At 39.8% G+C, this 25,577-nt stretch overlaps 4 protein-coding genes across 5 annotated transcripts in view; 1 reads left to right on the top strand and 3 right to left on the bottom strand.

Annotated features, from left to right (window-relative positions):
• Positions 1-19,851, bottom strand: part of LOC115226480 (zinc finger protein 271-like) — a 29,473-nt gene extending 9,622 nt beyond the window's left edge. The window contains exons 1-2 of one of the 2 annotated variants that reach the window (XM_036515050.1): positions 19,267-19,851; positions 15,029-17,195 (exon numbers count right to left, since the gene is read on the bottom strand). In XM_036515050.1, coding sequence (XP_036370943.1) covers positions 15,070-16,608 — 1,539 coding nt within the window. In that variant the 5' untranslated portion in view covers positions 16,609-17,195; positions 19,267-19,851 and the 3' untranslated portion in view covers positions 15,029-15,069. Of the gene's footprint in view, positions 1-14,271; positions 17,196-19,266 lie in introns of those variants that run through there. The other variant, XM_036515049.1, reaches the window with a different exon arrangement.
• LOC115226589 (zinc finger protein OZF-like) overlaps positions 1-25,577 on the top strand; it is a 414,387-nt gene that overhangs the window by 115,675 nt on the left and 273,135 nt on the right. The gene's annotated exons all lie outside the window — the stretch shown is intronic.
• Positions 1-25,577, bottom strand: part of LOC115226645 (zinc finger protein 845-like) — a 364,992-nt gene that overhangs the window by 122,576 nt on the left and 216,839 nt on the right. The gene's annotated exons all lie outside the window — the stretch shown is intronic.
• On the bottom strand, positions 4,288-9,214 carry LOC115226481 (zinc finger protein OZF-like). The gene is made up of 3 exons (XM_029797477.2): positions 8,693-9,214; positions 4,866-6,337; positions 4,288-4,481 (listed from the first exon to the last, which is right to left on the bottom strand). Exon 2 carries the CDS (start codon positions 6,300-6,302, stop codon positions 4,992-4,994), a length of 1,311 nt encoding a protein of 436 aa, XP_029653337.1. The 5' UTR covers positions 6,303-6,337; positions 8,693-9,214; the 3' UTR covers positions 4,288-4,481; positions 4,866-4,991.

The following is a 25,577-nucleotide window of genomic DNA, read 5'->3' as shown; positions in this document are numbered from 1 at the left end:
TGTTCACACTGGAGAGAAACCATATGACTGTGACGTCTGCGGTAAATCATTCTCTCAAAGTATTCACTTAACTACACACAAGCATGTTCATACAGGGGAGAAGCCATATGACTGTGACATCTGCGGTAAATCATTCACTGAAAATAGTAATTTAACAAAACACAAACGTAGTCACACGGGGGAGAAACCATTTCACTGTGACATTTGTGGTAAATTATTTTCTCAAAAAGGTAATTTAAAAACTCATAAACACATTCATACAGGAGAAAAACAATTTCACTGTGATATCTGTGGTAAATTATGCTCTCAGAAAGGTAACCTAACTACGCATAAGCGTAGTCATACAGGTGAGAAGCCATTTCAGTGTAATATTTGTGGGAGATCATTCTCTCGAATTGATAAGTTAACTTCTCACAAACGTCTTCATACAGGGGAGAAGCCGTATCACTGTGATATCTGTGGTAGATCATTCTCTGTAAATAGTGCCTTAACTATGCACAAACGTATTCATACAGGAGAGAAACCATATCATTGTGATATCTGTGGTAGATCCTTCTCTGGAAGTTGTGACTTGACTAATCACAAACGTATTCATACGGGACAGAAGCCGTATCACTGTGAGGCCTGTGGCAAATCGTTCTCTGTAAGTAGTGCCTTAACAACTCACAAACGTATTCACACAAGAGAGAAGCCTTTTCACTGTGCCATCTGTGGTAAATCGTTTTCTCGAATACATAACTTGGCTTCTCACAAGCGTATACATACAGGAGAGAAGCCATATTGCTGTGAAATCTGTGGAAAATCATTTACTCAAAGAAGCCATTTAACCACACATGTAGCCATCCATATGAAAGTGTGACTGAATCATTGCCACAATTCATTACAGCAGATGTCAGTAACTAGGCAGAAACGTTAGCGAACCGGGCGAAATGCTTTGCGGTAATTCGTCTGTCGTTACGTTCCAAGTTCAAATTCCGCCGAGGTCGACTTTGCCTTTCATCCTTTCGGGGTCGATAAATTAAGTATCAGTTACGCACTGGGGTCGATGTAATCGACTTAAATCCCTTTGTCTGTCCCCTCTGTGTTTAGCCCCTTGTGTGTAGTATAGAAATATATTTTAAAACCATTTCCCATGCTAAAGCACGGTTGAGCCTTGTGAATTTACCAGAAATCCATGAAGCCATGGCAATAATTGATAAATGATAACTCATCAATGTTCCTTTTTTGGAGAAAGTGTTTTGCAGCCTGATGACCTTCTTGATGCCAACCCTTTTAGTAACCAGTTACCTGGGATGCATGTAGCTTACCTGGACACAATCTGTTGGTTAAAATTCATTCCATTTAAGAAATAACATGTATAAATCATTCTCTCACAAACTCCACTCAACTAAACATGTATCTATCCATACAAAAGTATGACTTTATCATTGTGAAATTTCTTTACAACAAACAAGGAACACTTTCAAATGATTTTCCCTGCTAAATCCTGAATTATCTTTGTGGACTTTACAATAATCCATGAACCTTTGGCAATAATTATATCCCTCATGGTTGGTTGTTTGAGGAGTTGTTTTACAGCCAGAAGCCCTTCCTTATGCCACCCCTTTTAGTAACCTTTTATGTGGGACATAAAAGGTTACTTGGACACAAGCTGCTTGTTAAAATTCATTCTGTTTCAGAAATAACTTGTATAACCATAAATGTATTCCCCGTGAGAAAGAAGATACGAGCAGTGTGATAACAAGCTGCAGTCACGATATTTTATATCAACATTGGTGAAATAACATATTATTGTAATATTTTGAATAAAAATCATTCTCATAAATATCCAATATACAATATTTTCAGGATATAGGAAAGATATTGTCGCTGTACTTGATATTCTGGGTGAATAACTGAGAAATATATTCTCGGAGATCTGTAAAAATATCTCTGTAACATTTGTTATGATATCAATAAATAAAATTTAAAACAAAAATCTTCTTTATTACCATAAGATATATACCATATTTTAACGTGTAGAAGGAACCCTTTTTTGTCAAAAATTAGGTTTAAAAAAAATATGGGAGTTTCTTATACATGGATAATATTATAATCCCTTACAAAACATTTTTACCAAATTTTATGCCCCCCCCCCTCCAAATTAGGGGGTTCCTTATAAATGTTAAAATACAGTATATAAAGTTGTGTGTTATATATATATGTATGTATGTGTGTATACGTTTGTGTGTCTTTGTCACCCCAACATTGGTTGACAACCGATGGTGGTGTGTTTACGTCCCCATAACTTAGCGATTCGGCATAAGAGGCCAATAGAATAAGTCCTGGGGTCGATTTGATCGACTAAAGGTTGTGCTCCAGCATGGCTGCAGTCAAAAGAGTATATATATATATATATATAGGGTGGCGAATACTCATTATAAATATCACCACCAGTGGCCCAGCATGTATAAAAAGTCAATAGACAACATATTCGTGTTTCAAAATAGAAAATTACCCTTTAACAGGTAATTTTTACATGCCAGAAATAGCAGCCAAACACGGCCAAAAACCACAATTTTATAGCAAATTTCGAAGTACATGAAAAATAAAAACCTTTAACAAGGTAAACGTTTTTATTTTTCATGTACTTCGAAATTTGCTATAAAATTGTGGTGTTTGGCTGCTATTTCTAGCATGTAAAAATTACCTGTTAAAGGGTAATTTTCTATTTTGAAATACGTATATATATATATATATATCTTGGTGAAAACAAGAAAGATAGAACTCAAACTATGAGTATATGTATATTTTTATTAGGATAACTGCCAATGCACAAAACTCTTGGACCGTTAGTCACTTAGTTGCTTCTGCTATATATCATCATCATCATCATCGTTTAACGTTCGCTTTCCATGCTAGCATGGGTTGGACGGTTCAACTGGGGTCTGGCAAGCTCGAAGGCTGCACCAGGCCAGTCAGATCTGGCAGTGTTTCTACAGCTGGATGCCCTTCCTAACGCCAACCACTCCGAGAGTGTAGTGGGTGATTTTATGTGCCACCGACACAGGTGCCAGACGAGGCTGGCAGACGGCCACGATCGGATGGTGTTTTTTATGTGCCACCGACACAGGTGCCAGACGAGGCTGGCAGACGGTCACGCTCGGATGGTGTTTTTTATGTGCCACCGACACAGGTGCCAGACGAGGCTGGCAGACAGCCACGATCGGATGGTGTTTTTTATGTGCCCACAGCACGGAGGGCAGTCGATGCGGTACTGGCTACGGCCACGTTCGGATGGTTTTCTTATGTGCCACCGGCACTGGTACCACAAGGATACAAATTCCATTGATGTTCATCTATTTTGATTTGGTTTGATTTGATTTGATTTGATTAAAATATATATGTATATAAGCTTTAAGTTTGTTTACAGAAAACGTTTTTGAAAATGGATATCTCCGGAAGGAATGAACACCTGAAGATGATCGGCCTGATGTCCGTGGATGCTGGACTTCACTGTGATTATCCCAGGAATACGGAAAATGATTGTAAGACATGTGATATGCAGAAACGCGCATAGCGATGCATTAAAATATTTATTAATTCTATGCATGGATTATTGTTATTATTATTATTATTATATATATTCACAGGGTTACTGCTTGTGTGTAATTGTTGAACAACAAAATTTGAGTCTGTAGAAGAATTTCTCATGTTTCACACTTAACAAAAATTCCTTCCAATCTTTGTCTTTTTTAAGAGACTGCCTGCCAAGCAGGTGATAAAAAGTCCACGTATATCATAGTGTCATGATAGATCGTTAGCCACTACACACATTTTTTCTCTCCTTGTTTTCTCTGTGTCCCTTTCTGTAAAAGAGCATAGGCTCGAAACGTAAAAGACTTTTTCTATTCCTGAGCGTTATACTAATACATCTGTTTGTTTTGTACACCACCTGTCTTCGTCTTTTGTTTTTTTCATAAACTCTCCCTATATATATATATATATATATATATATATATATGATAGATCGTTAGCCACTACACACATTTTTTTCTCTCCTTGTTTTCTCTGTGTCCCTTTCTGTAGAAGAGCGTAGGCTCGAAACATAAAAGACTTTTTCTATTCCTGAGCGTTATACTAATACACCTGTTTGTTTTGTACACCACTTGTCTTCGTTTTTTGTTTTTTTCATAAACTCTCCCTAGATATCATAGTGAGCCTTTTCTCCTGTGTGACTATTCATGGGAATAACAAAATGAAAATCATTAATCAATCATTTTACAAATATATCGTTATTGGAGTGAGTTCCTTTCAACGTGTAATCGTTTGTGCTTGGTTAAGTCACTGCTAGAAACAAAAGATTTCCTGCAGATTTCACAAGGATAAGATCTTTCTCCAGTGTGACTACATTTATGGACCACAAGATTACAGTTCATAGTGAATGATTTCCTGCATATTTCACATTGAAATGGTTTTTCCCCAGCATGGACTCTCTTATGCTTTGTTAAGTTGGATGGAAGCACTCCGTCGAGGGTTCCGGTTGATCCGAATCAACGGAACAGCCTGCTCGTGAAATTAACGTGTAAGTGGCTGAGCACTCCACAGACACATGTACCCTTAACGTAGTTCTCGGGGATATTCAGCGTGACACAGAGAGTGACAAGGCCGGCCCCTTGAAATACAGGTACAACAGAAACAGGAAGAAAGAATGAAAGTTGTGGTGAAAGAGTACAGCAGGGATCACCACCATCCCCTGCCAGAGCCTCGTGGAGCTTTAGGTGTTTTCGCTCAATAAACACTCACAACGCCCGGTCTGGGAATCGAAACCGTGATCCTATGACCGCGAGTCCGCTGTCCTAACCACTGGGCCATTGCGCCTCCACTTTGTTAAGTTACTGTTTGACACAAAACATTTCCCGCGTATTTTACAATGGAATGGTTTCTCTCCAGTGTGGCAACGTTTGTGAACGACAAGACTGGAATTCTTGCTAAAAGCCTTTCCACAGATTTCACACTGAAACAATTCCCATCTGCGTTTTAAAAAGACTTTTAGTGATAAACGATTTCTCACACATTTCACACTGAGAGGGCTTCTCTCCAGTATGAATACGCTTGTGGATTCGAAGCTGAGGGTTTTGACAGAAAGATTTCCCACACATTTCACACTGAGAGGGCTTCTCTCCAGTATGAATACGCTTGTGGATTCGAAGCTGAGGGTTTTGACAGAAAGATTTCCCACACATTTCACACTGAGAGGGCTTCTCTCCAGTATGAATACGCTTGTGGATTCGAAGCTGAGGGTTTTGACAGAAAGATTTCCCACACATTTCACATTGAGAGGGCTTCTCTCCAGTATGAATACGCTTGTGGATTCGAAGCTGAGGGTTTTGACAGAAAGATTTCCCACACATTTCACATTGATATGGCTTTTCCCCAACATGGATTCGTTTGTGCTTCGTTATGTTACTATTAGACACAAAACATTTACCACACATTTCACACTCGAATGGTTTTTCTCCAGTGTGACTCCGTTTATGGACTTTAAGACTAGAATTTTGAGTGAAACATTCCCCACATATTTCGCAGTGAAATGCTTTTTTTCCAGTGTGATTTAATTCATGTGCTTTTAAGAGACCATTGGTAATAAAAGACTTTCCACATAGATCACAATTATAATGATTCTTTCCGGTAGGACTACATTTATGAATGACACGTTGGAAATTATTAATTAGCGGTTTGCCACACTTTTGACACTGAAATGGTTTTTCTCCCGTCTGACAAGCGTTGTGTGTTTTTAATGGGCTTTTTGGAGTAAAAGACTCCCCACCTGCTTCACAGTTATAGGGCCTGTCTCCAGCATGACTACGTTTATGGTCAAGAAGAACAGATCTGAGAGAAAATGCTCTCCCACATATCTCACATTGGAAAGGTTTTTCTCCGGTATGGATACGTTTGTGGATAAGAAGAACGGAATTAAGGGAGAAGGACTTCTCACAAATTTCACATTCATACGGCTTTTCTCCAGGGTGTGACCGTCTATGTTTTACTAAATCCCTGTCAGAAACAAAATATTTCCCACATATTTTACAATAATAAGGTTTTTCCCTGTTGTGTATTATTTTGTGTGTATAGACATCATGTTTTGAAGAGAATGCTTGTCCGCAAATCTCACAGCCATATTCAGGAACATTTCCACATAACGATCTTTCCTTAAGAAATGTTTCATTCCATAAAAAATCTTCATCCTCTGGCTCTTCAATTGTATTTGTATTGTTAAAACCAATTGTGTTACAAGCGTCCCATTGATTAATGTCCATCATATTAAATTACCAGGAATTGCCTGCAAGCTGACAAACATTTAAATAATGAAATTATTGTATACAGTGCTCAGGTGCACCACAACTTGTCAAAAAGTGCGTATAAAGTATATGCAGTAATGTAGAAATGTCTGAGAAGGGAACAGTGTATGAGTCAGATACATGTTTGTGTGTGTATGGAGGGGAGAAAATCAAGTGTAGTGTTGGCGAATCTCAGGAAGCATGGAAGTTTTGAAGGATGCAGTGCTCCGACAACTAACAACTGATGCCGGCAGTTTGTTCCATGCTTCAGCGTGTGTATGGAGGGAAGAAAATCAGGTGTAGTGTTGGCGAATCTCAGAAAGCATGGAAGTTTTGAAGGATGCAGTGCTCCGACAACTAACAACTGATGCCGGCAGTTTGTTCCATGCTTCAGCGTGTGTATGGAGGGAATAAAATCAGGTGTAGTGTTGGCGAATCTCAGAAAGCATGGAAGTTTTGAAGGATGCAGTGCTCCGACAACTAACAACTGATGCCGGCAGTTTGTTCCATGCTTCAGCGTGTGTATGGAGGGAAGAAAATCAGGTGTAGTGTTGGCGAATCTCAGAAAGCATGGAAGTTTTGAAGGATGCAGTGCTCCGACAACTAACAACTGATGCCGGCAGTTTGTTCCATGCTTCAGCGTGTGTATGGAGGGAAGAAAATCAGGTGTAGTGTTGGCGAATCTCAGAAAGCATGGAAGTTTTGAAGGATGCAGTGCTCCGACAACTAACAACTGATGCCGGCAGTTTGTTCCATGCTTCAGCGTGTGTATGGAGGGAAGAAAATCAGGTGTAGTGTTGGCGAATCTCAGAAAGCATGGAAGTTTTGAAGGATGCAGTGCTCCGACAACTAACAACTGATGCCGGCAGTTTGTTCCATGCTTCAGCGTGTGTATGGAGGGAAGAAAATCAGGTGTAGTGTTGGCGAATCTCAGAAAGCATGGAAGTTTTGAAGGATGCAGTGCTCCGACAACTAACAACTGATGCCGGCAGTTTGTTCCATGCTTCAGCGTGTGTATGGAGGGAAGAAAATCAGGTGTAGTGTTGGCGAATCTCAGAAAGCATGGAAGTTTTGAAGGATGCAGTGCTCCGACAACTAACAACTGATGCCGGCAGTTTGTTCCATGCTTCAGCGTGTGTGTGGAGAGAAGAAAATCAGGTGTAGTGTTGGCGAATCTCAGAAAGCATGGAAGTTTTGAAGGATGCAGTGCTCCGACAACTAACAACTGATGCCGGCAGTTTGTTCCATGCTTCAGCGTGTGTATGGAGAGAAGAAAATCAGGTGTAGTGTTGGCGAATCTCAGAAAGCATGGAAGTTTTGAAGGATGCAGTGCTCCGACAACTAACAACTGATGCCGGCAGTTTGTTCCATGCTTCAGCGTGTGTATGGAGAGAAGAAAATCAGGTGTAGTGTTGGCGAATCTCAGAAAGCATGGAAGTTTTGAAGGATGCAGTGCTCCGACAACTAACAACTGATGCCGGCAGTTTGTTCCATGCTTCAGCGTGTGTATGGAGAGAAGAAAATCAGGTGTAGTGTTGGCGAATCTCAGAAAGCATGGAAGTTTTGAAGGATGCAGTGCTCCGACAACTAACAACTGATGCCGGCAGTTTGTTCCATGCTTCAGCGTGTGTATGGAGGGAATAAAATCAGGTGTAGTGTTGGCGAATCTCAGAAAGCATGGAAGTTTTGAAGGATGCAGTGCTCCGACAACTAACAACTGATGCCGGCAGTTTGTTCCATGCTTCAGCGTGTGTATGGAGGGAAGAAAATCAGGTGTAGTGTTGGCGAATCTCAGAAAGCATGGAAGTTTTGAAGGATGCAGTGCTCCGACAACTAACAACTGATGCCGGCAGTTTGTTCCATGCTTCAGCGTGTGTATGGAGGGAAGAAAATCAGGTGTAGTGTTGGCGAATCTCAGAAAGCATGGAAGTTTTGAAGGATGCAGTGCTCCGACAACTAACAACTGATGCCGGCAGTTTGTTCCATGCTTCAGCGTGTGTATGGAGGGAAGAAAATCAGGTGTAGTGTTGGCGAATCTCAGAAAGCATGGAAGTTTTGAACGATGCAGTACTCCGACAACTAACAACTGATGCCGGCAGTTTGTTCCATGCTTCAGCGTGTGTATGGAGGGGAGAAAGATCAGGTGTAGTGTTGGCAAATCTCAGGAAGCATGGAAATTTCGAAGGATGCAGTGCTCCGACAACTAACAGCTGAAGCCGGCAGTTTGTTCCATGCTTCAGCAACTCTCAGCTTGAAAAAACGTTTCCTGAAGTCATGGGAGCTGTGCTGTTTTCTGACTTTGTAAACATGTCCACGGGTGTTAGACAGGTGGAGTTTGAAAAGGTGCTCAGAGTTATTGTTTGTAAGATGGTTGATAATTTGTAATGATAAATAGTTGTGGTGCAGTTTCTTGTCTTCGATATTACAATCCGCTGTTTACATGGTGGAGCATTTTGTACTTACCATTAAAATACTCTTTGGTGACCGGGTCCTCCCCTGAAATTCAATTAGTAGAAACGTGCTACAATATATACAAAATAATAGCGACGCAAATAATTTGCGCTTTCGATTTAAAGTCCAGAGGAAAAGTGGAGACAGGTGAGGAAAGTTCAGTGATTGATTTGTTATTCATTTCCCTGGTCGCCTAAAAATAGGGGTCAACCTATCAACGATGTAAAACTGTGATCAGATGAAATATATAATCATGAAGATGATGGAACATCAACCCGCAAGCATGCAGGGCACCCTTTCTTATCCACAGATGTAAACACGAGGTAATTACGACAGATTATGTAATTAGATCAGCTCAACTAATTAGAAACACACGAGGGTTCATCAATAAGTTTTTCCCTCGTTTAAAAGAGACCGGTGACATATATTAAAAGTCCCCAACATAATATATACTCTTTTACTCTTTTTACTTGTTTCGGTCATTTGACTGCGGCCATGCTGGAGCACCGCCTTTAGTCGAGCAAATCGACCCCAGGACTTATTCTTTGTAAGCCTGGTACTTATTCGATCGGTCTCTTTTGCCGAACCGCTGAGTTACCGCTAAGTGCCGGTAAACACACCAGCATCAGTTGTCAAGCGATGTTGGAGGGGACAAACAGACACACACACATGCATGCATACATACATACATCACACACACACATACATACACACACATATACATACACACACACACATACATATACGACGGGCTTCTTTCAGTTTCCGTCTACCAAATCCACTCACAAGACTTTGGTCGGCCCGAGGCTATAGTAGAAGACACTTGCCCAAGGTGCCACGCAGTGGGACTGAACCCTGAACCATGTGGTTGGTAAGCAAGCTACTTACCCCATAGCCACTCCTACGCCTATATCTCGATGAAAATCAGCTTGAATTATATTAATTTACATCTTTAATTGCATCTAATCCATGGAAAATGCCAAAAAATATCATCCAGCTAAATAGTTATTACGTATCAACAAGGGTGTCTTCACATGGTCATTCAACCGGCTAAAATAGCAGCTAAACACCTCTTGCCAACACACACTACCGAAAAAAGGCTTTCGATCGTGTCTGTTTATTAAACAGACTGATCCGATATAATTCGATTAGCTCAACTAATTAGAAGTGTTCTGAGTTCAAATTCCGCCGAGGTCGACTTTACCTTTCATCCGTTCGGGGTCGATAAAGTAAGTACCAGTTACGCACTGAGGTCGATGTAATCGACTTAATACCTATGTCTGTCCTTGTTTGTCCCCTCTATGTTTAGCCCCTTGTGGGTAATAAAGAAATAGGTATTTGAACGGCATTAAAAGATCCCAGGACAGGACAGAATCGGTAACTTTATCATTGTTTTGTTCTGTGCATCATCTTTAGGAGTAAAAAAATTGGACAGCATCGTTGTTGTTGAAGTTGAGAGAAAGGTGACACATAATGGTTTTCCGGAAATTTTTCCTCATTTTGCGATTGTAATCGAAATTGCTAATGAAATATCTGGATAATTCTTTATGTTTAACAATCAATATTCTTTTTGGCGATCTTTCGTCTCTAGCAGACCTTTCCGTCGATTTCCGTAAAAAAAATTTTTCTTTACATATGGGCTTGCGGGAACTTTTGAAGTAATATACATACATATACACATACACCGAGTAAAAAATTTCAGTTATCTCTCTCTTTCACACATTACTCTCTCTGTCTCTTCACACACACTAACAGAAGCACTTCACTTACACAACATACTGTCTGTCTCCCACACCCCATCAAACACACACACACACATGTACATCAATGCTTCCCCTGAACGGTAACTTCAAAAGAACTTCCCTTGTCATACAATCGCTTTCTCTTAGTCTCTTTCGCTCTCATTACTTCAAAAGTTCCCGCAAGCCCATATGTAAAAAAAAAAGAAGTTTTTTACGGAAATCGACGGAAAGGTCTACTAGAGACGAAAGATTGCCTTCTTTTTTTCTGTTGGGTTCCAGCTCAATTTTTTCTCACACTTACGCCTAATTTAATAATTTTCAAGTTTCAAAAAATGATGTCTAAGATGGGGTAAAATGAGTAATGTCTGATTTCAATAACTTTTTCTATTTAGCTGCCTGGTGTGTAAACATGTCACGAAGAGGACACTGCGACAGATCATGAAGAAGCTGTAGAGAATATTTGGCGCCCACATAAACTGTATTCTCCGTTTTATCGGGATTTCCCGAATTTTCTTTTACTACGCCTTTGAAACCAAGATTTTGGCCTTTCTTTCTAAATCTTTTCCTTTTTTTTTCCTTGTGTGCCCTACGCATTTATAAACCACGGGAGAAGTCTTTTCGGTGAAGAAAGGTAAAAATTTTGGAAGTATTTTCAGACGAAAAGGTGTGTGATTTAAGGGAGATTTGGCTGTTGTTTCTAGCACAACCCACGACCACCTTCTTGATGTATTGATTTTTTTTCTTTGTTTTTTTTTTTTTTATAACGAAACGGTTTTTCCCATTGTTTTTGATTTAACCTAAATTTGAGACAGATTTCGACTGATGTACTTGCACGTACAAATGCACGTTCCCACGGCTTCATCGATCACATTCCCACCTGGAATCGATTTTTGTAATTTTTTCAAGACTTATACACCCCCTGATACCGTCGATATCTACATATCAAATTTGAGCGCAATCGGATGGAGGATGCCCGAGATCCTAGAAGACACACACACAGACAGACAGAACGGATTTTATATAATAAATAATATTATATACGGCTATAATCATAAGTAAAAATAAATATATTTCCATCTCTTCCACCTTCTGGCTTTATGATTTATTTCTTCTCCAGGCTTCCTAGGTTCTCAGTTGCACACACATATTACATTGCCCAACAATTGATTGCTATGTAAACTGATAGCCAGTTTCAAATGAGGAGCTTACTGTGAAAGCAACAGGACTCTCTCTCTCTTTACTCTTTTACTTGTTTCAGTCATTTGACTGCGACCATGCTTGAGCACCGCCTTTAATCGAGCAACTCGACCCCGGGACTTATTCTTTTGTAAGCCCAGTACTCATTCTATCAGTCTCTTTTGCCGAACCGCTAAGTGACGGGGACATAAACACACCAGCATCGGTTGTCAAGCAATGCTAGGAGGACAACACACACACACACATATATATATATATACATATATACGATGGGCTTCTTTCAGTCTCCGTCTACCAAATCCACTCACAAGGCTTTGGTCGGCCCAAGGCTATAGTAGAAGACACTTGCCCAAGGTGCCACGCAGTGGGACTGAACCCGGAACCATGTGGTTGGTAAGCAAGCTACTTACCACACAGCCACTCCTGCACCTATATATATATATATATATATATATATATATATATATATATATACGACGGGCTTCTTTCAGTTTCCGTCTAACAAATTCACTCACAAGGCTTTGGTCGGCCCGGGGTTATAGCAGAAGACACCTGCCCAAGATGCCGCGCAGTGGGACTGAACCCGGAACCATGTGGTTGGTAAGCAAGCTACTTACCACACAGCCACTCCTGCGCCTATCCATCTCTCTATCCATATTTTCTACTACTTTATGTGTGTGTGTGTGTGTGTGTATAAAGGGGTAAAATGTAAAGCCCCACCCCCACCCACTTCGATCATGAATGACCATGGGGTTGCCCCAGAAAGTTCGCCTCTAAGGCACAAGTCCGGACAAGGTTGTTTGTAGAAGACCATCAGTCGCCCATGCGAACCAGCCTCCCTTCTCCATCCCATGATGTTACCCAAGGGAAAGGCAAAGGGGCCGATACAGCTTGGCACCAGTGACATCATAACTTATTTCTACAGCTGAGTGAACTGGGAGCAACGGGAAATAAAGGGTCTTGCTCAAGAACACAACACGCAGCCCGGTCTGGGAATCGAACTCACTAACTCAAGATTGTCAGCCCAAAGCTCTGACAGAATGTCATTGATGGTGGTCATAGTGTTGGTTGTGATAAAGATTATAATGATGATGATGACGGTGGTGATGGTTGTGTTGGCAACTAAGGGTAAGAGGCCTAAAAAAGATGAACAGGCGCAGGAGTGGCTGTGTGGTAAGTAGCTTGCTAACCAACCACATGGTTCCGGGTTCAGTCCCACTGCGTGGCACCTTGGGCAAGTGTCTTCTGCTATAGCCCCGGGCCGAACAATGCCTTGTGAGTGGATTTGGTAGACGGAAACTGAAAGAAGCCTGTCGTATATATGTATACATATATATATATATATGTGTGTGTGTGTGTGTTTGCCCCCCTAGCATTGCTTGACAGCCTATGCTGGTGTGTTTACGTCCCCGTCACTTAGAGACCGATAGAGACCGATAGAGTAGGTACTGGGCTTACAAAGAATAAGTCCCGGGGTCGATTTGCTCGACTAAAAGGCGGTGCTCCAGCATGGCCGCAGTCAAATGACTGAAACAACTAAAGGAGTAAAAGAGGCCAGAATTTAGATCAAAGTAACTGGAGATGTCTTCTACCAATAACAGAGAATTCTTTAAGGGTGACTGATGCCAGCCAACACCAGGGATATTCCAATCCCTGACCAGGAGACACATGTACTAGTATCAGCATCACCACTGCCAAAACTGGGACCAGCAATAAAAGCTGGATGGATGGAAGCACTCCGTCGGTTACGACGAAGAGGGTTCCGGTTGATCCGAATCAACAGAACAGCCTGCTCGTGAAATTAACGTGTAAGTGGCTGAGCACTCCACAGACACGTGTACCCTGAACGTAGTTCTCGGGGATATTCGGCGTGACACAGAGAGTGATAAGGCCGGCCCCTTGAAATACAGGTACAACAGAAACAGGAAGTAAGAGTGAGAGAAAAAGTTGTGGTGAAAGAGTACAGCAGGGATCACCACCATCCCTGCCGGAGCCTCGTGGAGCTTTTAGGTGTTTTCGCTCAATAAACACTCACAACGCCCAGTTTGGGAATCGAAACCACGATCCTATGACCGCGAGTCCGCTGCCCTAACCACTGGGCCATTGTGCCTCCACAGCAATAAAAGCACCACCACCACCAACAACAACAACAAACTCATTCATCATTACCACCATCACCATCATCATCATCACTATTATAATCAGCACCACCACTGCTAAAACTGGGGTCAACAATGAAACGGTCACCACCACCACCACCACCACGACCATCATTATCATCATCATCATCATCATTTAACGTCTGCTTTCCATGCTGGCATGGGTTGGGCAGTTTGACTGAGGACTGGCAAGCCAGAAGGCTGTACCAGTCACCTAAGTAACGGAAACATAAACACAGCAGCATCGGTTGTCAAGCAATGCTAGGGGGACAAACACAGACACACAAACACACACACGCATATATATATATATATATACAACGGGCTTCTTTCAGTTTCCATCTATCAAATCCACTCACAAGCCCAAGGCTATAGTAGAAGACATTTGCATATATCCTCTTATGCTATGATGAAATATTATGTTTTATGCTTTATTGATATCTTAACAAATGATACAGTGATATTATTACACATCTCTGAGAATATATTTCTCACTTATTTACCCACAATATCTTTCCAAAATCCTGGAAATGTTTTATATTGGATATTTATGAGAATGATTTTTATTCAAAATATCACAATAATATGTTATCTCACCAATGTTGATATAACTGTGGTGATATAAAATATCGTGACTGCAGCTTGTTATCACACTGCTCGTATCTTCTTTCCCACGGGGAATACATTTATGGTTATACAAGTTATTTCTGAAACAGAATGAATTTTAACAAGCAGCTTGTGTCCAAGTAACCTTTTATGTCCCACATAAAAGGTTACTAAAAGGGGTGGCATAAGGAAGGGCTTCTGGCTGTAAAACAACTCCTCAAACAAACAACCATGAGGGATATAATTATTGCCAAAGGTTCATGGATTATTGTAAAGTCCACAAAGATAATCCATGGTTTAGCAGGGAAATATCATTTGAAAGTGTTCCTTGTTTGTTGTAAAGAAATTTCACAATGATAAAGTCATACTTTTGTATGGATAGATACATGTTTAGTTGAGTGGAGTTTGTGAGAGAATGATTTAGTACACATGTGGCAGTGAGATGGCTATTTTCTTGTATGACCATGTTTGTGATTCAAGTTACTTCTTATAGAGAATGATTAGTCACAAATATCAAAGTGATGTGGTTTCTCTCCTGAATGACTATGTTGATGTTTTGTGAAGTAACTTTCTACAGAAAATGTCAGAGTTAAATCATTTCTCTACTTTATGAACAGTTTTGTGTTTAGTTAATTGACTATTTATAGAGAATGATTTACCACAAATACCACAGTGAAATGGTTTCTCTCCAGTATGTACACGGTGGTGTTTTCTTAAGGCAGCTTTTTCAGGGAATGATTTACCACATATAACACAATGATGTGGCTTCTCTCCTGTATGAGTACGTTTGTGTTTAGTTAAGTTAGTACATTCTGAGAATAATTGACCACAGATTTCACAGCGGTACGGTTTCTCTCCTGTATGAGTTCGTGTGTGTCTAGTTAATTCACTGCTTTGAGTGAATGATTTGCCACAAATATCACAATGAAATGGCTTCTCTCCCGTATGAATACGCTTGTGAGAAGTCAAGTTACCTACTTGAGAGAATGATTTACCACAGATATCACAGTGATGTGGCTTCTCTCCAGTATGAATACGTCTGTGAATAGTTAAGGCAGTTTTTTTACAGAATGATTTACCACAAATATTACAGTGAAATTGCTCCTCTCCTGTATGAATATGCTTGTGTTTTGTTAATTTACTACTTTTTGAGAATGATTTACTGCAAATATCACATTGATATTGTTTCTCTCGTGTATGAATAAGTTTGTGTGAATTTAACTTATCGAGTCGTGATAATGATTTGCCACAGATGTCACATTGAAATGGCTTCTCACCCGTATGGAGGCGTTTGTGAATTCTTAAACCACCACTTGCAGTGAATGCTTTACCACAGATATCACAGCGGTATGGTTTCTCTCCCGTATGAATTCGTTTGTGTTTAATCAAGGCACAACTTACAGAGAATGATTTACCACAGATATCACAGCAGTAGGGTTTCTCTCCTGTATGAACACGTTTGTGCTTTGTTAAACCATAATTGTCAAAGAATCGTTTACCACAGATGTCACACTGAACTGGTTTCTTTCCTGTATGAATAGATTTGTGTCTCTTCAAGTTAGTATTTTGAGAGAAAGATTTACCACAGACATCACATTCAAATGGCTTCTCTCCTGTATGAATTCGCTTGTGAGTAGTTAAGCCACTACTTAAACAGAATGACTGACCACAGATGTCACAGTGAAATGGCTTCTCTCCTGTGTGAATACGTTTGTGCTTAATTAGATCGCTACTTCCGGACATTGACCTGCCACAGATATCACACTGAAATGGTTTCTCCCCTGTATGAACCCGTTTGTGAATTGTCAAAGCATTACTTCTAGAGAATGATTTACCACAGATGTAACAGCGAAACGGTTTCTCCCCTGTATGGATGCGTTTGTGAGAAGTTAAGGCGCTTCCATCAGAGAATGCTTTACCACAGATGTCACAGTGAAATGGCTTCTCTCCCGTATGAATACGTCTGTGAGTAGTTAAAGCAGTACTGCCAGAGAATAGCTTATCACAGATATCACAATGATATCGTTTTCCTTCTGAAGGATTACATTTTTGCTCTTTTAAATTATCATTTTCACAGAATGGTTTATCACTGATATCAGAGTGGTCTGATGATTCTTGTGTATCTTTTGACATTTCTCCAAGGAATAAAAACAAAACCAAATCCTTTCGCTGTTTCACCCTGTTACATTAATCTCTTGAAATTATTCTTTGTTCATCACAATATTTCAATAGTTTTCCTGTGTCTGTTTTTACGCAAGTACCTCTGTGGTTATCAACTGTGATCTTTATCAATGTCTAAATATGCTGCAAACTCCTTTGCAAATATATTCAAGTTTAATTAGAATGCCAAAGCACCAGGTAATGAGATGGAGAAATGTTGCTATGAATCTCAGGTGAGAGCAAATATTTCACAGCAATCCAACCTTAGATTTATAGCAGTAGGGTTATTATATCTGTTCCTTAAGACATTTTCCTTTCGTGTTTAATAGATGATACGCCGGTGGTATGTAAAAAGCAGTCGGTACACTCTGGTAGGTGGTTGGCGTTAAGAAGGGCATCCAGCCATAGAAACCATGCCTTAAAAGACAACGGGAGTCTGGTGCAAGCTGTGTGTCAAACAGTCGAACCCTTGCAAGCATGGAAATGCGGACGTTAAACGATCGTAATGGTAATGTATCCCGATAGACAAAAGTTGTTTTGTGCAAATGTCAACCGTTAATCTGAAAGAATAAAGAAACAGTATTAGATTACTACATTTCCATATTAGCAAATTACATCATATAACATTGTGTGAAATCAATAAATTTTGTAAAGCACAGCGACATCATCAAATTGTGTACGAGTTGGTGATTCACCACTCAACTCGTAGATAGAAATGTCAAAGTGTGTGCGTGTGCGTACGTGGTGCGTGCGTGCGTGCGTGCGTGCGTGTGTATGCGCCTTTCGCTTCTCGGTTCGCTCGCGGACTTGAAACAGTAAATGTCGGCTTCAACAGGACATAAAAAAATTTTTTTTTTAAATAAAAAAAACCTTTACCGAAATTACCGAAAAAACTGATAAAACATCTGATTTGATTTTGACAGATATGCGACCTACAATAAAAAGAATACTCTCTAGCAAACCCACTTCGCTCCGCACCCACCGCCAATGTACTTTTCACTGTTAAAATAGAAAAAAAATTCAGCCCCACCCCACTGCACTTTATCCCAACAGAGAAATTCAGTCTTTTGGCGATCTTTCGTCTCTAGTAGACCTTTCCGTCGATTTCCGTAAAAAAAAATATATTTTTTTACATATGGGCTTGCGGGAACTTTTGAAGTAATATACATACATATACACATACACCGAGTAAAAAATTACACTGAATCGGCCATACATACATACATACACACACATACATAGATACATACACACACACATACATGCAGACATACATATACACATACACCGAGTAAAAAATTTCAGTTATCTCTCTCTTTCACACATTACTCTCTCTGTCTCTTCACACACACTAACAGAAGCACTTCACTTACACAACATACTGTCTGTCTCCCACACCCCATCAAACACACACACACACACACATGTACATCAATGCTTCACATGCACGGTAACTTCAAAAGAACTTCCCTCGTCATACAATCGCTTTCTCTTAGTCTCTTTCGCTCTCATTACTTCAAAAGTTCCCGCAAGTCCATATGTAAAAAAAAAAAAATTTTTACGGAAATGGACGGAAAGGTCTACTAGAGACGAAAGATTGCCAGTCTTTTAATTAAGGGCGAAGCAAGAATCTATTAACATTGACAAATGCAACCTACCCCCGATCCTGTGACTGACCCGACAGTTATTTGCTGTTATTTCTAGCATGTAGAGTGACCACTTCGCTGCCTGTTAAATGTTGACTGTTTGTTATAGGAAGGGCGCACCTTTCTCCCCCATTAGATTCGTGATGTTTTTTAAAAATCTTCCGAGTAGTCAGAAATAACAGCCACATCTCTGATTTTATTTGCTAGTTCCTTCTTTCTTTGAATTACATTTTGACATATAAAGAAATGACGTTTGTTAAAACAGATTCGGAAGTGTTTTTTTTTTAAATCCGACATTTTTCGTTATAGAATACATTATTTTAGCAAAATTAAAGACGGATTAAAGAGAACAGTGCAGGGGGTAATCTGAAATAGGAGTCGGACTGCCCTCGGTGGGTAATTGGAAATCTTTACACGGGTTTTTATTAAAGAAAGACAAGGAAAAGAGAAAATAAGGGGGAAAAAAGCCAGGGCAAAAAATAGGAAAAAAGGTAAAAGGAAAGTATCCTGACATCTAGCTCCCGTTTCATTGTCCCACAAATATAATAATTAGAACTATAAACACGAATAGTTATTATTAAGATCATTAGAATAATCTTGTTGATTTGTTATTGTTTAAAATGTGTTTATTCAGTTAATTCAGAGCACAATGTGGAGAAGAGGATAAATTTCCGTGTGTGAAAAAAATGAAAGCGTTTTCAGTTAGCAAATCTATATACTTTACTTTATATATCACACGTAACGCTGATATTTTCAAAAATAACAGATCGACATTTCAGTTTGGAAATATTATTTCTGTAGGCAAAAGTCTGCAAAACGACGACTTGGAGCAACAAATATCTTTCTTCTAATGTTCTTATGTGATTCCACTTGCATAGAATTACTGAATCGTTGAAGGGTCCCTTCTACATAATGACAATTCTATTATTTACAAACGTTATTACAGATTTATTATTATTATTAGAGTAAATCTTTGTCAACTTACCGCTGTTTCTCGACAGTAAATCGGGGCGTCGACCAAACTGCAAATCAAAATTCTTTCGTTCTTAGATCGCGATTTTCTGGAGATTCTTGTCCACTTTTAAAGATTCTGCGACATAAACCTTCGTTTAGCTTCTTGCTTCTTTAGACATCAATTCCCGTTTGTTTTCAAAGCATCGCTCTAAATATATTCTCTGTCGCGTCTTGATATATATCTATATATGTATATATATATAATTGAAGCAGTCTTTATTGTGTAATGGCTTTATTGTAAGTGCACATCTGCTCACTTCAAGTATCCAATTATATAAATGACGCAGTTGGCTGCCTCACCCTTTCCGATTTCTGCTGGCGAAGAGGAGATAACCACTTGGCAGCACTTGGGAGATTCCTTGTTATGTTTCCACTTATGGAGAGATGCGCACAGACCCATTTTGCACAAATTTCTCTCCAACAGTGATTCTCAACACTCCCCCCCCTTTTTTGTCTATGGACCCCCTTTGGTTGCTATTTTATTCTGGTCGTCTCCCATAGCCATTCGATGTTTAACAGATAAAGTGCGACGACGGGTCACGATTGTGGCTGTCAGACACAGGTCGACAGGCTACTATCGTGACCCAGATAGATGCGTTTAATTTATAGGTGTTTATTGGGGGTCTAATGTTACTCAAACGCTCTGATAACCCCTTAGAATGCAAGAGGACTAATATAGTTCAACTAATGGCTTTTCAGATGATGTAAAACTTGCCATCATTATATAACTAGGAGGATATTTTAACTATTTTTTTTTATCTGTGCATGGTAGTCCCATTTTCATAAACTGCGCTCAGCTGTCCATGCTGTGTAAATGCAAATCCCAGCTCTTTATGGGTTCAGACTAATTTTATAGATGGTCTTTCTTGTGTAAGGTTCGACTATGTAAAATGCTAGAGAAGAAAACCTGTTTCACGGACCCTTAAAATAACGCTGTGGACCTAACTTACTGCAGGGTGTCGATTAAAGTCGTGGTGCAATTGAAAATGCTTGTATCTTCGTAACTATACAGGATAGAATTAATTTGTAAAAATGAATGACCTAAATTTTTTATTCATCTTGTTCATTTTAAATACGTCCACCATCATTACTAACACAAAGAGAAAAATGATTCTGCAGCACTTGGAAACATCTGCCAGCTGATTTTTCAGTAATACCTTCAATAACGTCAGTTATTTTCAGTTCTAATTTTCAAGCTTCAGAATGAAAAGCAATTTTGTAGCATTGCACCCTGACTTTATGGACACCCTGTATTTTTCTAATGTTCCCTCATAACTTTTAGGAAAATGAGGTTTTTTGTTTTAATCAAGTTTTATATAAATACCTTTCCAACGGGGATCTTTTTAGTTACCTAGAAATTATGTTACAAACTGCCGTTCAAAAGGAAAAAGATCCTAATTTTCTCAATAAAACCAAGAGAAAAAGATGTTTTATAAACACATTCTACCAGTATACGAAGTTTAAAAGTGTTTAGTTACCTAGAAATTATGTTAAAAACTGCCGTTCAAAAGGAAAAGATCCTCAAACGGTATAGATTACGATTATAAAGAAATTTGTAGGGGGAAATTTTTTCCGAGTGGGTGGGGAGAGGACTTTGGAAAATTCGCAAGATCCGATGTTTTTCCCTCGTAACTTTGAGGAAAATATAATCCTTTTGAAATCAGAAATTAGGCTTTTCCTCAGGAACTTAGATACTAAACATCCCTTTGAAGGGTTCGAGTTCTTTTACTATACACACACACACACACATCTCTCTCTCTCTCTCTCTCTCTCTGTACACACACACACACACACACACACACACATATATATATAATATTTTATAATTATGAGTATAATTATAATTAGGGTTCAGCAAAAATTTGCTTTACTACATACCGAACTTTAGAAATAGCAGCCAAAGAACCTTAGCTATTTCTTCTACTATAAGAAACTAGTAGAAGAAATAGCTAAGGTTCTTTGGCTGCTATTTCTAAAGTTCGGTATGTAGTAAAGCAAATTTTTGCTGAACCCTAATTATAATTATACTCATAATTATAAAATATTGTTTAAGTTTACCGAAAAATGGTCCTTTTAACATGCCGAATATTACTTGGTGGAATTACTAATTACTAGTTAATTAATTAATTTTACCCTTTATTATTATTGATAATTAGTTGAATGGAGGTAATCGATTGGTTAAAATTGCCGAAATGCTCGGATTTTCAGACGAAATATCTTACAACATATAGAATTTTCTCAATAAAGCCAAGAAAAAATTATGTTTGATAAAAACATTCTACCAGTATAATAAATTTAAAAGTGTTTAGTTAACTAGAAATCGTGTTGACATCTGCCGTTCAAAAGGAAAAGATCCACATATATATATATATATATATATATATATATATATTTCTTTACTACCCACAAGGGGCTAAACACAGAGGGGACAAACAAGGACAGACAAAGGGATTAAGTCGATTACATCGACTCCAGTGCGTAACTGGTACTTAATTTATCGACCCCGAAAGGATGAAAGGCAAAGTCGACCTCGGCGGAATTTGAACTCGGAACGTAACGACAGACGAAATACGGCTACGCAGGTCGCCCGGCGTGCTAACGTTTCTGCCAGCTATACTAGAAATAAGGACCCGAACCCTTCAAAGGGATGTTTAGCATCTCAGTTCTTGAGGTTAAAGCCTAATTTGTGATTTCAAAAGGATTATATTTTTTTCAAAATTACGTAGGAAAAACATTAGATTTTGTGAATTTTCACGTGTCTCCATAAAACGAAATACTTCCCGTTGCTTCCCCAGAATTTTTATTCTCATATTCGTTTCCTACACCTTTTTTTTTACACCCTTTGCACTGTTTAAAAAAATTTTTTTTTTTTAAATTTCGTTTCCGGGTTAGTAATGTCAACATTAACCAGGCGCAGGAGTGGCTGTGTGGTAAGTAGCCTGCTTACCAACCGCATGGTTCCGGGTTCAGTCCCACTGCGTGGCATCTTGGGCAAGTGTCTTCTGCTATAGCCTCGGACCGACCAAAGCCTTGTGAGTGGATTTGGTAGACGGAAACTGAAAGAAGCCCGTCGTATATATATATAGGTGCAAGAGTGGCTGTGTGGTAAGTAGCTTGCTTACCAACCGCATGGTTCCGGGTTCAGTCCCACTACGTGGCACCTTGAGCAAGTGCCTTTTGCTATAGCCTCGGACCGACCAAAGCCTTGTGAGTGGATTTGGTAGACGGAAACTGAAAGAAGCCCGTCGTATATATATATATATATATAGGTGAAAGGAGTGGCTGTGTGGTAAGTAGCTTGCTTACCAACCACATGGTTCCGGGTTCAGTCTCACTGCGTGGCATCTTAGGCAAGTGTCTTCTGCTATAGCCTCGGGCCGACCAAAGCCTTGTGAGTGGATTTGGTAGACGGAAACTGAAATATTATATTATGTTGGGGACTTTTAATATGTGTCACCGGCCTCATTGACACTCTGGAAAATTATCAATGAAATCGTCTAATCTTTGTGTTTCCTTGAGTTACGCCTGGTTATATCTTATGTGGAAGAAGAACTTCACTGTTTGTGTACAAAACTGGGCCAACTGCATGTTTGAGGGTCGGTGTTCCGTCACTTTCCTGGTTAATTATTTAATTTAATCACATCTTTACGTCGTTAATTGGTTTTCCCCTATTTTACAGAAAAAGGGGAAATGGCTTTTAATCAACAAGAAATCAGTCGATGAACTTTCCTCGGCCTCCTTCCTTTTTTGTTTGGACTTTATATCAAACATTCTACTGGTAAGTAGAGACTATATCTTCGTTACATCTGATCCACCCTTGCAAACAGAAGTCTGTGATATCTAAGACAAGAAACTGAACCGTAATTAATTGACTCAGACGTTTGCCAACTTCAAGAATTGCTCGAAAATTATAATAAGGAGAACGTGAATCGCTTGTACACTTGTAAAACAAACTGTTTTCAATAATATCGATACCGTTAGAGAGGAGACAGACGGGGATGAGAAAGGTGTTGGGAAAAATGTTCCTGAATATTGCGGGTTCAGAATTTGACACAACGCCAGCAATATCAGAGAAGGGAAAATAATAATAATAATAATAAACATTGTGTACAGTGCTCAGGTGCACTACAACTCATCTAACGTGCATATATAATCAGGTGTAGTTTCGACGGATTTCGGAAAGCATGAGGGCCAAAAGTCGGTTACATCTACCCCAACATTCAACTGGTATTTATTTTATCAGCGCTTAAAAGGACGAAAGGCAAGTTCGACCTCAGCGGGATTTGAACTCGGTATTCTTACATATATGCACCGCCCCCTGACTTTATTGTTTCGGTCAATTTCGATTCTTTCACCCGCGCGATTTTCACTTAGGAAAAAAAAAAAAAAAAAAAAAAACCTCGGAATTTTTGCGTGGAATCAAGTACTCTGACTTTCCTAATATGCCGCAAACACCTTATTTTTGTTCGGAAAAAAGGTGGGGGTTCCCCCACTCCCGGAATCATTTGAAATTTTTTTTTTTTTTTCGTTGAATGAATTACGGTGGCTGCCTAATATGTCACAAACCCCCTTATTTTGGTCCGGAAAACGGGGTGGGGTGGGGTGGAATCCTCGGAAATTTCACCACCCCACTCCTTTGGGAAGCACACCCACACGATTTTCAATCAGGAAAAAAAAAAAAAACCTCGGATTTTTTGCAAGAAATCAAGTACTCTGAACACCTAATATGCTGCAAACCCCATATTTTTGTTCGGGGGGGGGGAGGAACCGGACCCCTCCCCCTCATCTTGGAAACACTGGAAATGTTGTTGTTTTTCTTTTCATTGAATGAATTACAGTGAGATCGTAATATGCCACAGAACCCCCCTCCCCTTGTTTGGTCTGGAAAACGGGGTGGGTGGGGTGGAACAGTCGGAAATTTCACCCCACCGTTTTCAAATATCTTTTGCTGTTTCTTTCTTTACTCTTTTTACTCTTTTACTTGTTTCAGTCATTTGACTGCGGCCATGCTGGAGGAACGCCTTTAATCGAGCAAATCGACCCCGGGACTTATTCTTTTGTAAGCCCAGTACTTATTCTATCGGTCTCTTTTTGCCGAACCGCAAAGTGACGGGGACGTAAACACACCAGCATCGGTTGTCAAGCAATGCTAGGGGGACAAACACAGACGCACAAACACACACACACACACATATATATATACATATATACGACGGGCTTCTTTCAGTTTCCGTCTACCAAATCCACTCACAAGGCTTTGGTCGGCCCGAGGCTATAGTAGAAGACACTTGCCCAAGGTGCCACACAGTGGGACCGAACCCGGAACCATGATGTTGGTATCGGGTTCAGTCCCATAATTTCAGATAACATTTTGCAGAAATGTGTTTTCGAGAGAATGTGGATTACATTAGACTGGAAATTCAAAGAAGTTTGAAATTAATAATTAGTGAAAATGCAGAGGTTATAGAAGTGAGTGAAAACGAAGTCTATGGAGAGATAAAGAATGATAAAGAATTCATCTAAAATACACATGAAAGTTTATGTATATGTGCGAAACAAGTAAAGGTATGATATAAAAGCAAAATATCTTTCTCATACCTCTTAAAATCACTGGGTATAATATATTTGTGGAGGCACGTGGCTTAGAGGTTAGGGTGTCAGCATCATGATCGTAGGCTGCGGGGTCACTCCGAAAAGCTCTATCTGCGACGATTTCATCCCAATCGAAGGAGAGGGGCTTTCTCCGTCCGGATTGCGGATCCGTGGAATAAGCTGCCGGACGAGATGGGGAAGATGCCAACGACCGCTCGGTTCAAAGTCTCTCTTGACCAGAAATGGCCTGAACTCTTTGCATGAACACCCTCCCTGTACATAACTCCATGTCCCCCTACATGGCCTTGCTTTTTGCGCCAAAAAATTAACTTAACTATATATACACACACAGACACACATAGAGCGTCGGCTGCGGGGTCACTCCGAAAAGCTCTATCTGCGACGATTTCATCCCAATCGAAGGAGAGGGGCTTTCTCCGTCCAGTTTGCAGATCCATGGAATAAGCTGCTGGACGAGATGGTGAAGATGTCGACGACCGCTCGGTTCAAAGTCTCTCTTGACCAGAAATGGCCTGAACTCTTTGCATGAACACCCTCCCTGTACATAACTCCATGTCCCCCTACATGGCCTTGCTTTTTGAGCCAAAAAATTAACTTAACTTAAGATTGTGGTTTCGATTCCTGGACCGGGCGACACGTTGTGTTCTTGTTCATGTTGCTCCAGTCCAC

This window comes from Octopus sinensis, linkage group LG30, assembly GCF_006345805.1.
Source record: "Octopus sinensis linkage group LG30, ASM634580v1, whole genome shotgun sequence".
NCBI lineage: Eukaryota > Metazoa > Mollusca > Cephalopoda > Octopoda > Octopodidae > Octopus > Octopus sinensis.
This window is presented reverse-complemented; position numbering and strand designations above follow the sequence as displayed.